Source organism: Geotrypetes seraphini, chromosome 3 (genome assembly GCF_902459505.1).
Source record: "Geotrypetes seraphini chromosome 3, aGeoSer1.1, whole genome shotgun sequence".
Taxonomy (NCBI): Eukaryota; Metazoa; Chordata; class Amphibia; order Gymnophiona; family Dermophiidae; genus Geotrypetes; species Geotrypetes seraphini.
The window spans coordinates 66,797,260-66,812,688 of NC_047086.1; the positions used below are offsets into that span (position 1 = coordinate 66,797,260).

The 15,429-nt window shown below is 40.7% G+C and overlaps 1 protein-coding gene across 1 annotated transcript in view; it reads left to right on the forward strand.

Annotated features, from left to right (window-relative positions):
- The window catches only part of BMP5 (bone morphogenetic protein 5), a 152,428-nt gene extending 151,412 nt beyond the window's left edge, over nucleotides 1-1,016 (forward strand). The window contains exon 7 of the mRNA XM_033938832.1: nucleotides 320-1,016. Within this exon, the coding sequence (XP_033794723.1) occupies nucleotides 320-469 (150 nt within the window). The 3' untranslated portion in view covers nucleotides 470-1,016. The remainder of the gene's footprint in view (nucleotides 1-319) is intronic.
- Nucleotides 1,017-15,429: the final 14,413 nt, after the last annotated feature.

The window sequence follows — 15,429 nt, forward strand, 5'->3', positions numbered from 1 at the left end:
TTTTGGCGTGCATATCTCTAGCGTAATCATTATAATGAACAATAGTAGGTATGACTGATCAATTCTTGAAAGAAGAATTTTGTCATATGCTAGAGAGAGCTCAATACTCCAGATCTAGTCCAATAATCAATTCAAGAAAGCCTGGGATAGGCACGCGGGATCTCTTAAAGAGAGGAAGAGATCATGGTTACTGCGGATGGGCAGACTGGATGGGCCATTTGGCCTTTATCTGCCATCAGGTTTCTATGCATTATCTTGCATATATTTTCTTTCTTTTCTTATATTGCGAGCAATTCATTTCTCTTTTTCTCTCCTTCAGGTTCACTTGATGTTTCCCGAGCATGTCCCCAAACCTTGCTGTGCACCAACAAAACTAAATGCAATTTCTGTGCTGTACTTTGATGACAGTTCCAATGTCATTTTGAAAAAATACAGAAATATGGTAGTACGGTCATGCGGATGCCACTAATTTCACAACAGCAACAAGATTCCGAAAAGCAGGATTTTCCACAGAACTACACTTCAGGCAAAAGACTTGCTGTTTCAAAGGCAGCTGGAAATGGATTACAATTTCTTTAATCTCTTCTTTCGTGTACAGTGTTATTTATGTAAATAGTAGTCTGTTATTTATTTGAAAGTAAACAGTGTCTTTTGTGATGAACAGAGTATCACTAGAATTTATTGTATGAGCCCATGAAACTTCAGAAGGCCCTAGTTTGGTTGGTCAGACTAAGATCAATTCGATTTCATTTCAACAATTTCATTTTTCCAAATAAAGGCTTTGTATATTTTTTTTATTTTCTGAAATTAGGCAGCGTAGCCTTATTAAAGGAAATTGAATACGTTTGGTTAGCTTGTGCCAATAAACATGAACGCAGAATATTTATTTAGAAAAGGGCACTGAAACATCCCATATGCTTGCATAAACTCAGTTTTTCTTTCTGAAGTTCTGCTCCATTAAAACACGTGAAATGTTGAATTGTTAAAACAAATAAACAGCAAGAAAGGCTGAAAGATTGCACATAATGTAATTGTTTTAACTGTTTGCTTTAAGAGAATCAGCTTAACAGTGGGAGCATGTTACTTCTTGGCTTGTGTGTATCAAGTTGGTTCAGTGATGCAAGGTTCCGAAATGATGTGGAGTCAGTGCCACAGAAACATGATGGCAGATAAAGACCAAATGGCCCATCCAGTCTGCCCATCTGCAGTAACCATTATCTCTTCCTCTCTCCAAAAGATCCCATGTGCCTTTTTTAAATTCAAACACAGTCAGTCTCCACCACCTCTTCGGGAGGCTGTTCTACGTATCTATCACCCCCATAGGACTATCCGAAAGAATACCAGTAAAAGTTGTAGTGCAACCTTCTGCCCTCTTAACCTGAAGCAGAATCCCACGTTCACCTTCCATATTAAACATAATTAGTGTCTAGACTCCTATATGGGTTTTTTTTTTCATGTTTACACATAGAAACTTGGGCCCACATTCTACAAATGATGCCTAAAGGTAGGCAAGTAGATTGGGGCACTAACCAATCTAGGCACCTAACTTAATTTTCTAAAGAGGCTTAATCAGTGCTCATAATTGAAAATGCCATGAAAAAAATCTATTTTTAAAAAACATTAAAATATTAATTAGCTGGTAGGCACCTAAATTGGTAGGTGCCTACCAACAAGTTGGCATGATTAGTGGATTCTGAGTGGATTTGGGGCATGGTTTGACTTAAGTGCCAGTAAGCGCTTAACTTAGGCGCACTCTTTTAAGCTACAAAAACCCTGGCCTGAAAGGCAGTGTGCCTAAGGATTCAACACCTAAGACTGTGTAGGCACCACTAGGCATGATTCTATAAACCAGGGGTGCCCACACTTTTTTAACTCGCGAGCTACTTTTAAAATGACCAAGTCAAAATGATCTACCAACAATAAAATTTAAAAAAAACACAACGCACACTGTACACATAGAATTGTTAATTATCATTCCTATTCTGGGGGTTTTTCAAAGAGGTCAAAGCAGATGACTCTATGCACTGTCACCTCAGTAACAACCATACAAAAATAGACAAATACCCACCCCCTCCCTTTTTACTAAACCACAATAGCATTTTTTAGCGCAGGGAGCTGCGCTGAATGCCCAGCGCTGCTCTCAACGCTCATAGGCTCCCTGCGCTAAAAACCACTATTGCGGTTTAGTAAAAGGGGACCATAATGTAAAATATAGACAGCAGATATAAATTCAGACACATTTTGATCACTAAATTTAAAATAAAATCATTTTTCCTACCTTGTCTGGTGATTTCATGAGTCTCTGGTTACACTTTCTTCTTCTGACTGTGCATCCAATCTTTCTTTCAGCCTGTATGCTTCCTCTCCTCCACACCTCATTTCCTCCCCCAACTTTTCCTTCCTCTCTCCCTGACCTTTCTTTCTTTCTCTCTTCATGCCCCCTTTCTTTTTTTCTGTTTCTCTTCTTTCCTTCTGTTTCCCTGCCTGCCCCCTTTCTTTCTTTCTCCCTGCTCTTCCCCAAGCCACTGCCGCTGCCATCGGGGAACAGGACCCAAATGCCACCAATGGATAACACCGACGCCGCCCCATGCTCTCTCTGTTTCAGGTCGATCAATCTTGTTCTCCCCGACGTCAGTTCTGCCGTCGGAGAGGAAGTTCCGCCCAGCCAGGCAGTGATTGGCTGGCCTGAACTTCCTCTCCGATGGCAGAATTTACGTCAGGGAAAGGAAGATTGATCGGCCCGATAGATCGCAATGGATGGATCGACTCACTTTGCCTTGGCGAGCTACCGGTCGATCGCGATCGACCTATTGGGCACCCCTGCTATAAACAGTCCCTAGTAGATGATTGACAACTACACTCAATGGCACCTATGAGTTAGGCACCATTTACAGAAGCAGGGCCTTGGTGCAGGATTAATAAATGTCTTATTCTGATGTCAGGTTAACAAAGAAAAACTGGGACTTGAAGAAGAAACTGCCCTTTGTAACCAGCTTTGTATTTGTTGGGCCTAGCAGGGGTGTCCAACCTGTGGCCTGAGGGTCGCATGCGGCCCCGGTCAAGGGAGATGCAGTGTTTTCCTCTGCTGCCCCCAGGTGTTTACCGTCTTGCTGGCTCCCTCCTCTGTCTTGCTGCAGCGTTTGCACTTTTGTACGGCCCCAGAAACATTTTTTCCGGCCAATGCGGCCCAGAGAAGCCAAAAGGTTGGACACCCCAGGCCCTAAAGGATTTCATAAAGTGATAATACGTGTTGTAATACTGTGTACAAATGCAAGGTGACGTATTCCTGTTTAAATTAGCAGAGTACACAACTATTAATCAGTTGAACTTAGGAAACCATTTTCAAAAACTCTCTGCATTGTGAGTACAGTCTTGCACTTCCAAATCTGCACCAGGGATGATGTGTCTGTACACAATTTTGTCTGTGTTTATTTTTCTAATGTATCGATGTCAGAATGCAACCTGTGCACATCATTTTCCTTCCTTACCCAAACATTGCCTAGAAATGGAAATGTTTCCTTTGAATGCTGACTACATGTTCACAAGTTCTAGAACTCCATGTGCACTCTTAGCTGGATAAAAGAATATACAGTAATAGCCTTACTGGATCAGACCACAGGTCCACCTAGCCCAGAATCCTGTCTTCAAGGAGGCCAATCCAAGTTACAAGTATCTGAGTGGCTTCCTGAATGGCTCCCACAAAATCTCAGAATTCACGGGAACCATTCAAGAAGCCGCTTAGCACCAACCAGCAGCGCCAAAGCGCGCTCCGCTTGGTACCGTTCAGCATCTGAAGCCAGAACTCGCAGCAGCGACCAACTGGGTTAGCTGCGAGGCAGTAGCGTGGAAAGTTTACTCCTTCCCACTACACTTCTGGACCACCGGAATTCCAGCGGCAGAGGAGGGTACGATGGACAGGGCAGGGAGGGCAAGGTAGACAGCCTGAAAGAGGAGGGAGGGAAGGGGACTGTGTGCAGTGCTTGGCAGGGAGGGGGCTGGGAGCAGTGCCTTACAGAGGAGGGAGCTGCGTGCAGTGCCTGACAGAGGAGGGAGCTGGGTGCAGAGCCTGACAGAGGAGGGAGGGAAGGGGCTGGGTGCAGTGCTTGGCAAGGAGGGGTCTGGGTGCAGAGCCTGACAGGGGAGGGAGGGGGGCGCTGGGTGCAGATCCTGGCAGGGCACTTGAATATTAAGCCGCTCTACATATTTGAGTCAACCATATATCCTCCTTTGGGGGGGGAATGGAGGTCTCGACTTATATTTGGATTGACTAGTATTCGAGTATATACGGTGCTCTTTGAGAAGAGTGTGCACTGTTAAAATAAATGTGCTCTCTTTCAGACGAAACATGAATTTGTAATAACAGCTCCCATGATGACAAAATGGGAGGGAAAAAAATGAGCATTCCTGGAAATGACATGGGAAACAACACAACAATAATTTTCTGGCAGCATACCCCTTCTTTATATGATACTTAACTCAAGTAGATGGCTTTTGAAAAGTGCACTGTTAGATGCAGGACATAGAAACATGACGGCAGATAAAAGCCAAATGGCTCATCTAGTCTGCCCATCCGCAGTAACCATTATCTCTTTTTCTCTCCGAGAGATCCCACATGCCTATCCCAGGCCCTTTTGAAGTCAGACACAGTCTCTGTCTCCACCACCTCTTCCAGGAAACTGTTCCACGCATATACCATCCTTTCTGTAAAAAAAGTATTTCCTCAGTTTACTCCGGAGCCTATATCACCTCTTAACTTCATCCTATGCCCTCTCATTGCAGTTTCCTTTCAAATGAAAGAGACTCAACTCATGCACTCCAGTCAATAGCAAAGAAAGCAATTCTGCAGATTCACTGAAAAGGAACTAGAGACAAATGGTTATATAGAATGTTTCACACTGTCTCTCTTGAAGGTAATTACGCATCTGGCTTTCATTTTGCAATTTATTAATGTGATTTTGTTTTGGATCATTTTTGTTAACCTGCTTTGGCTTCCTTTCTCCCAGAGTTTCTCTTCGTTATTTTAATATGACTCAACGTAGGAACTGCAAATATTTGTCCACACACTTGAGGCTTTTTCCCCCAAGGGGTTCATCTAATTGCACAATTCCACTTTCTCCCATGATATATTGAAGTTGTGTAGACATGTAAAAAAAAAAAAATTCTCTGTTCTAAGAAGTTAAAGAAAATAGTTACCACAGTCCTGCAAACAAATAAATCACTGTACATCTTATCAAAAATCCTTCAATTGCAACACCAGATTTAAAGATAGGACAGGACTAAGGCAAAAATGTGGCCGAAGCCTAAAAATTAGTAGACGTAGAATTTTGAAGTAGGATATCTTTTGGCCCAGGTTTTTATATTTTAAGACCTCTGCTAGAGAACAAAAATCACAAGAAAAATCTGTATCTAAGCAAAATATTATTCAAACTTATAGGAAGAAAACCTCTTTAAGATGGATGGGTATGATCAGTGAAGCTAAATAAGAAAATATGATAAAAACTCAGAATTCCCTGTATGAAATTATTACTGTATTTAAAAACAAAATATTCTGCTAAGCAACTCTTTAAAGCATTTTATATAATTGTTTTCTATGTCTGATTTACAATACACTTCCCCTTCCCCATTCATGGTTTCTGCACTCGCGATTTCACATAATCGCAATTTTTTTCTGGGGAGGGAGAAAATTTTAAAAAACACATATTTTTTACCTCCCTGCCGCCTTCCCGGCCTTACCTGGTGGTCTAGTGGGCTTTTGGGGCAGGAGCGATCTTCCTACGCTTCTGCCCCGTGCAAATCGCCATGAGGAAATGGCTATAGGGAGTTCCTGTCGTAGTCTCGAGAGACTACGGGAACTCACAGCAGCCATTTCCTCTTGGCCAGGGGTGTCCAATGTCGGTCCTCGAGGGCCGCAATCCAGTCGGGTTTTCAGGATTTCCCCAATGAATATGCATGAGATCTATTTGCATGCACTGCTTTCAATGCATATTCATTGGGGAAATCCTGAAAACCCGACTGGATTGCGGCCCTCGAGGACCGACATTGGACACCCCTGCTCTTGGCGATCTGCACGGGGCAGGAGCGTAGGAAGATCGCTCCTGCCCCGAAAGCCCACTAGACCACCAGGTAAGGCGGCAGGGAGGTGGGGATGGGTCAGAGCTGGATAATCATGGTTTTTCGCCATTCGCGGTCCGGCTCTGCCCGTATCCCCCGCGAATAACGAGGGAGAAGTGTAGATCTTAAATTCAGTGAGTGGCTGCTGAAAAGTTCTCAGCAGTTTGGACAAGTTCCTGGAGGAAAAGTCCATAGTCCGTTATTGAGAAAGACATAGGGAAAGCCACTGCTTGCCCTATGTTGGTATCACGGAATATTGCTACACCTTGGGTTTTGGCCAGGTACTAGTGACGCCACCGTGAGAATGGGCTACTGGGCTTGATGGACCATTGGTCTGACCCAGTAAGACTATTCTTATGTTAATTGATAACTGCACTGGAACTTAACTTGGGCCCCTTTTATAAAGTTGTGCTAGTGATGCTCCCGTGGTAAACGCACCAAAGCCCATAGGAATTGAAATACTACCGCGGCTTTGTAAAAGGGGCCCTTAGTATGTATATTCAGTGTCACAATTAATATAGGGGACCTTAGGTTTTAATGTAGAGACTTTCCCATGCCCCAAACACAGATTTATTGTGGCATTTTTAGGACTCTTTTTTTTAAATGTTCATTGTTCACTGAGGTCCTCATTGGCACATAGTACCTTGAAAAAATTAACATTTGAACACTTACCCCCAAATTCTATAAAGTCCACCTAAAGTTAGGTGCCTAGTTGATGTAGGCACCAAACTTAATTCATTAATAGGCTTAATTGGTGCTGATAATTGGCACGTAACCTCATAATTAGTGTTAAATGGATTTAATTGAAAGTTAGGCATACAGTTCGCAAAGAATAATTCTATAAAAAATAGGCACCTAGTTAAAAGTGTTTAGTTAAAAGTGAGCATATTTTGGGGGCCTATCGTAGGAGTGTTTGAATTAGCGCCTGTTTTTGACTTAAGCACCACTGTACAAACAACTTAAGTGCAGGCATTTAGAAAAGGAAAACCTTGGCATATGGTGTGCGTAAAAGTTAGGATGCCAAGCTACACCTAAGGCTGCTTAGGCAGTGCTAAGCGAGATTCTATATAGTGTGCCTAGCTTTTATAGAATCATGCTTAGCGCTAGTCAGTGCCAGTTTTTTAGGTAACATGTAGAATCGGTGCTTTACTGCCTCCATTTTAGGAAGTGCTAACTGCTCTCACATTAACTCTGCTATCCAGTTATCGAGTACTAATCATAATATACGAGCAGGAACGCTCACTCTCTTCCAATATCCCCTACTGAAAGTATTTTTAAAAATCTAGTAACACGGGGATTAACACTACTACTAATACAATTTATCATTTGTACAGGCATACTCAGCACTGTACCAAAACACCTCTATGCATCAATGAACATAATCACCCCTTCCAGCCCACCATAAAGATACTAGGCGTAACTCTAGATCAATGCCTAACCATGAAAGACCAGGTGGATTCCTTAATCAGAAAGGGCTTCTTCACTCTCTGGAAACTCAGATCCATTAAAGCTTATTTCGATACGTCGGCATTCAGAACCCTGGTCCAATCCCTCGTACTAAGTCAACTTGACTACTGTAACATCACCTACTTAGCCATTTCCCCCAAAAAATATGCGACGTATACAACTAATGCAAATTGCAGCAATCAGATTAATCTTCAGACTAAAGAAATTCGATCATGTATCACCCTACTACCGGCAGTTACATTGGCTACCGATGGAAGCACGCATAAAGGTTAAATTCGCCTGCTTCTGCTTTAAATCGCTAAATGGACTTGCCCCTAAATACTTAATTGACCTTTTCTCCTTCTCTGCCAACAGACACAAGAGAAGCTCTCATTCCTACTTCGTTTCCCCCCCAGTTAGAGGTTGTAAACTGAAAAAACACCATGAACACCTTCTTTCACATCAAGCAGCATTGTGGGGTAAAGATCTAGATCAACTGCTTTCACCCACTACTTATGAGGAATTCAGAAAACGTCTAAAAACTCAACTGTTCCTAAAGTATCTAGACAACTGACCCACTCATCTTCTTTCTCCTCCATAGTGATTCCTCTGTCCTATTAATCTCTTTCTCCTCAACAACGCATTTCCGGTCCTATTAACTCTCCTCTTCCCCCCTCTTAAATTCAATCAATTTGTACCTAGCTTAATCTATTGTAAACCGCATAGAACTTAACGGTATTGCGGTATATAAACTGTTATTATTATTATTACAGTACATTTAACATGTCATAGATGGTCCCTACTCAGAAGAGCTCACAATCTAATTAGGACAGACAGAACAAATAGGACAGATAGGGGTTTGGGAGTTTCTTATAGAGAGAATGATAGGTATCATATGGTAAGTGGGAGTTAGGAGTTGAAAGCAGCCTCGAAAAAATTGGGCATTTCGCTTGGATTTCAATACTGCTAGAGATGGAGTTTGACATATTGACTCAGGCAGTCTATTCAAAGCATACGGTGCAGCAAAATGGAAGGGACAGAGTCTGGAGTTGGCAGTGGAGGAGAAGGGTACAGATAAGAAAGACTTATGATGAACAGAGTTCTTGAGGGATGGGAGTATAGGAGGAGAAAAGTAAGGAGAGGCATTGAGGGGCTGCAGAGTGAATGCACTTGTAGGTCAGTAAGAGGAGTTTGAACGGTATTTGGAAACGGTTGGGGAGCCAATTGAGTGACTTGAGGTGAGGGGTAATGAGTATGGTGGCTCTGGTGGAATATAAGTCATGCAAGTTTCAAGTTTATTTTAATTTTGATGTACTGCACAGCAAATGTCTTGAGTGGTGTGCAATTAAAAAGCAATGGGGACATAGAATCAATGGAAACTAAACAGAAAGAGGAAAACAAAAGTGAGAAGAGAAGCTTGAGGACACAGTTAGGCAAAATAAAAGAGGGAAGTGGAGAGGAACGACAATGCCTTGATAGGAAAGGAAGGAAATAACATGAGCGATGAGGACAAGGGGCTAATACAGGCAATTCCACATTCAGGCTGTAAAATGAAAGTGTTATTCCAATATAGCCTACTGTAGCATCTTTGAATAGAGAGTCTTTGAAGCTGGATTTGAATTTTACTAGAGAGGTTTGATGGTGAAGATATGATGAGAGAGCAATCCATAATGTAGGGGCTGTTACAGAAAATATGGATTTACGAGTAGAATTGTAGGTAATGTGATGAGCGGAGAGTACAATTAAGAAATTTTGTTGGCTAGAATGAAGTACCATATCCATGTAGGAACTCAAGGAATAAGTCGTTTGTCTATGAATTCTGGAATGTGATATTGCCTAACTTTATATGTAAGGAGCAAAATTTTGAATGTCAACTGGTGTGTAATCAGTAACCAGTGAGTTGAAATTAAAAGTAGAGTGACGTGATCATATTTTTTGATCTTTGAAAGGAGTTTTACTGTACTGTTCTGTATTAATTGTAGTCTCTGGAGTTCTTTTGTGTGTAATTCCCTGATATAGGCTGTTACAATAGTATAGATGTGTAGTAATGGGAGAGGGATGAGGCCTCTAATAAGGTTGAAATTGATCATATCATTTACAACTTGTAGAAACATTTTTGAATGACAGAGCCTATTTGTTGGTGAAAGATTAATTTATTATTAGGATTATGCCACGTACTTTGATAGCAGGAGCAATCGGAATTGGAGTAGTTCAAAGACATATTGGAGCTATTACCGTAAGTCTTCATTTTCAGTGCAGGCAAATAAGAGTGCTTTTGATTTTTTTTTATATTTAGAGAAAGTCTATTGTTTTGCAACCATGAGCTGATCAATTCAATTCTTATTTATTTATATTCTGCACTATTCTCACAATAGATTCTAGAACTGCCACTGTGATCATTTTTTCCCTAACAAAACTAGATTGCTTCCTTTAACTACTATGGCTTTGGCGGTATATAAGAAATAAAATTATTATTATTATTATTTAATTTATGAGCAAATTATTTTATGCATCTATGACTTTTCAAGGGGCTGGCTCATGTACTTTCCAAGATATGAGGTCACATATAAAATAACCAAAAGGGTCAAAATGTAGTCTGTGTGCGGAACTATTTGTATTTATTTATTATTACAAGTTTCAAGTTTTATTTAAAATTTGATATACCGCTTAAAAAACTGTCTGAGCGGTCTACTATTTACTAAAACAATATCTATTCCACTTATACACAAACAAGATACATTCATAGTAGACCTGTAAACAGTCCCATTTATAATATACCAGTCTTCCTCAATGTACTTAATCCCTGCTGTAAATTTGTTGGACAAGAAAAGTTTTCAGTTCTTCTTTAAACTCACTCAGTGTTTGCAGTTTTGAAATCTCCAGAGGTAAGGCATTCCCTAATTGTGGTCCTGCCACAAAGAATGTATATGTTCTATATTCATCCAACCTTATTAAATGTGCTAGTGCACTTCTAAAAGAGGTTTACTTGCCTTTCTTAAGGCTCTGGAAGGTTAGTATAACCTAAAGTTTGAAAAGACCATTACTGACACATTATTAGGAATAAGAACTTAAAATACGAGGGGCTGCTGAAAAGTTCTCAGCCCAACCATCAAAGCGATTTTCCACTTTTTTAATTCCGTATTTTTCCGATGGCATGAAAAATGTGGAAAATCACTGGACTAAGGAGCCAATTCTATAAAGGGCGCCTAAAATTAGATGTCTTTTAGGTGCCTAACTTAATTGGCAAAATACCCTTAGCCTTAATAATTGGTTAATAAAAAGTTAATTGGACAATAGCCACCTATTCGATTCTATAAAAGATAAGTGCCTATCACAATGTGCTTAGTGGCGCCTAATGCTTAAGTGTGCATTTTTATGGGTAGAGCGTGAGTTAGGTGCTACTAAGCACAATTCTCCAAAAACGTAGGCACCTGAAATATAGGCCTTTAAGACTCTCACCTACATTTCAGGCTCCTAAATTTTTACCTAGGTGCTGCTAGCTGCAAGTCTGTAAATGGTGCCTATGTGATTGATATGTGACCGACGCCTTTTTTAAAGTGCTGGTTGATTTAGGTGCTGTTTATAGAATCAGCCCCTAAGTGTATGGCCCTCAATGGAGACTGCCCCAACTTTGTTGATTGGGCTGAGAACTTTCCAGCAGCACCTTGTATATTCAGTAACCAGTGCAACCTTTTTTTTAGTACTGGTGCAATGTGAAAATCTTGAATATCCAGTAATTACTCTAGCACTAGAATTCTATGCCACTTGTAATGCTTTTATCAAATTCCTAGATATTCCCACCAACAGATTTGCCACACAGATACATCACTTCTCAAGTTTTCTGAAACACATCCCAAACACAGGCTTCTATCGGGCTCCACAAACCTCCATGGTTTTGTTTCCATTGTTCACCGCAATCTAGCATGACTGTCTTTTGTAGCTCCCCTCAGTCTCTTTTGGATCAACTGATGCCTCCAGCCTTGAGATGATGTATCTGTGTGGCAAGTATTCCAGAATAACTGATATTTGTATAATGACTCTTGTTTTAGAAAACACCTTTGCTTTTTTATTTTCCACAATTTCCATAATTGTTTGCAAAATCATCAGTGACATATAAGGAATAAATTGATTTAACTTTCCCCAGGACCATCAGATCATGAGCTGATGCTCATAGGAAGCAAGCTAAAATATCCTGTATCTTCTCATGCTCCCTAGTGAGCAATTGAGGTTAGGAACTGTGCTGCTTACAGCTTCACTGAACAGTCACCATAGATTTTACTGAAAATTCCTCAGGTTTTGAACTGAAAAACAGACTTCTCATGGTCATGCACTACAGAACTCACTGCATTAGATTGGCATGTCTCTGAGAATCCCTGTCAGTTAACCCTTACTTCTGTAACCTTAGTGTTATCAGCCAGACTCTGTAGTTCTTTGAACAATTTTCTTTAATAACTTGAAGTAAAGAATAAGCATTTACAATTTGAAGATGGCAAGGCAGTCCAACTTTATGTACAGAATCTTCTTACTATACCAGCATAACCTGTCCAAAGGAAAGCTACGAGTGTGTCCACACACTTTGTGAGAAATAACACTGTGCTCTAGACTTAGATATTGAATCTAAACTGTATTAGGCTAGTGGAAATAAAGGAAGGAAACCTGGTGAGAGGATGTTAGACTCAGGTTTTCATGCAGGCATGTGGTCTTACAAAATGGATATTGTTCTCTCCCAGAAGCTAAAGAAAGGTGGGCTTATGATTTCTAGGTGTAGTTAGGGTCCTTGAGAGAAGCAAAGCTTTCTAGGGATTTAAGTCCACAGAGCACACTTAACTTATGCATCTAAGAGTAAATACATATATATATATTTTTAATTCTTTATTAATTTTGTAACTTAAATCAAGTACAACAATATTGATATTAACATTGTAACATAGAGAATTTACAATTGAACTATACTTGACATTTACTTGATTTATACAAGAGCTAAGAAATGCCCACATAAATGGGGGCAGAACAGGAACAATCTCCAGTCTCTCCTTCTCTTGTGCCTTCTACTTCCAAAATGGCAGTGCAGGTTAAGCAGAGAAGGAGCAGTACTCCCCCGATATTCAAGGGGGTTCTGTTTCAGGAACCCCCGTGAATATCAAAAAACCGTGAATACGGTTTTTCATCTGGGGAGGCAGGAGAGGGCAGCTGGAATGCTGGCAAGTGAAGGAAATCTCTCGTGGTATGCTCCGACCGCCTCTTCCTGTACTAAAGTCGGGCCTCACCAATCAGGAGTTGCTTTGATATGCAGCTCCTTATTGGTGAGGCCCAACTTTAGTACAGGAAGAGGCGGTTGGAGTACCACGAGAGATTTCCTTCACTTGCCAGCGTTCCAGCTGTCCTCTCCTGCTTCCCCTTCGTGGTCGGAAAATACCACAAATGACTGGGACCGCGAATGGCAAATTCACGGGGGAACACTGTAGATAGATAGAAGAGATAAGAGTAATGGAGGTTAGAAAATAAGGGACTAATTTAAAGAAAGTGGCACATGAGGTCAGGCTGGTGCTTGAAATTTATCTCATGTAGGGTAGGAGTGGATAAGCATGCCCTGCTATAGTATGTACAGTCAAGTATCACTCCTTGTGTGTGTGTGACTAATATTTATTCCATTAAAGGACTGAGTGAAGAGCCAAACTTTCACTACAATGCATTCCAGAGTGTGTGGGCTATTCCAGAGAAGGATCACTGGCAGGTACATAAGAACATAAGAATAGCCATAATGGGTCAAACCAATGAGCCATCTAGTCCAGTAACCTATTTCCACAGTGGCCAATCTAGGTCACAAGTACCTGGCAAAAAAAGCATCTTTTTGGCCATCGCCAAACATTGAGCAGAAAGTTCCAGTGTATTGTTTATGGATGACACCTAGGTGGATCCTAGCATCTGGTAACTATGATTTGTCTTATACATCCCATTGTGCAAGCAATGACAACAAATACTTGCCATCTAAGCAACAAAGTTCATGATCTGCAGGCCCTGAAGTTAGAGGCAGACTTAGGTGTTGTCACTATCACAGAGACATGGTTCAGTGATTCCTATGGATGGGATGCTAACATAACAGGCTATAATCTTTTTAGGAAGGTCAGAGATGGCTGAATAATATCCAAGCAAATGACATGCAAGGGGCCTGGAGAAATGAGGAAGCAATATGGATAGCTTTGAAAAGAGAAGATGGAACTTCTGTCTACATGGAAGTTGTCTACAGACCTCCAAGCAACTTGAAAAACATCTGGTTGCAGATATGCAGAAGTTGGAAAAGACAGGGGAGGTGATACTGCTGGGTGATTTCAACCTGCCGGATGTGGATTGGAAAGTTCCATCTGTGGAATCAGAAAGAAGCAGAGATATTGTGGATGCCTTTCAAAATGTCTCCTGAGGCAAATGGTGATGGAACCCCTGAGGGAAGAAGCAATGCTGAATCTAGTTCTTACAAATGAAGTGTATCTGGTGTCCAAGTTGGTGCCTACCTAGCCGGTAGCAATCATCAAACAGTTTGATTTGATATAATAGCTAAAGTCTTGGATTTCAAATGTGTGGACTTTAGTAAAATGTGTGAGTACTTGAAGAAAAAGCTGATAGGATGAGAGGATATAACAGAAGTGGTCCAAGATGAAATGAGCAATAAAATTGGCCACCAACCTTTATGTGAGGAAAAAAAAAGCAAGATAAAAAGGAAACCGATATAGTTTTCAAAGAAGTGATGGAGAAAATAAAGGCAAAAAAGTTGGCATTTATGAAATACAAAAAAAAAAATCAAACAAACAAAAAAACAACAACTCAAGAAGAGAAGCACAGAACAGAATACCAGATGAAATTGAAAGAAGCCAAGAGTCTGGCAAAGCACCAGCATAAGAGGAAATGGCTAGAAATGTAAAAAAAAAAAAAAAAAAGTGTGACAAAATATTTTTCAGGTATATTGGTGAAAGGAGGAAGGGAAAAAAAATGGAATTGTGAGACTGAAAGAAGCTTTAAACTGCTATGTGGAGACTGATGAGGAAAAAGCTAACCTGCTAAACAAATACTTCTGCTCTGTGCTCACAGAAGAAAATCCTAGAGAAGGACCATGATTGGCTGGCAAAATTGCACGTGAGAATGGAGTGGACACCACGCCATTCACGGATAAAAGTGTTTATGAACAACTTGAAAATTTGAAGGTGGACAAAGCCATGGGACCATCTATGTGTTCTGTAATTTTATTTTTAATAATGGTTTTAACTATTTTTCCCCTGTGATGTCCTTTGGAGAGGGTGTGGTTAGGGATTCTCCTTAGGAAGACCTTAGTGAATCTTGAAGGTGTATAGAGGGAAATCCTGTTCTTCAAGTACACAGGGCCATTTCCTTTGAGAGCCTTGAAGATCAGACATACAGTAGAGTTTAAAATTTAGCTCTGTATTGTTCTGGTAGCTAGTGAAGCGTTTGCAAAACTTCAGTCTTGCTGCAGCATTCTGAATCAACTAAAGCTGGTGCAGACCCTTTGTAGTCAGACCAGTGTAGAGTGCATTCCAATAATCCAATCTTGATGTTAACATGGCATGCACAACTGAGACAAGATTTACCTTCTCAATGTAAGGAGAGAAGCTACATAGTTGTCTCAAATGAGAGAAGCAGCTCTTTAAGGTACTTTGAATTTGGGGGATCAGAGTAAATGTTGAATCTAGCTGTATTCTAAGATTCCTGCCTTGTGATTTGAAGGGGAGTTCATATTTCCCAAAAGAGATTTTGATATCAGGTACTGTATGTGCCCACTTGTGTTAGGACCCATAGAAGCTCAATTTTACTTGGGTTCAGGTAAAGTTTGCTGCTGGTAGACAATTCTTGAATTGATGTCAG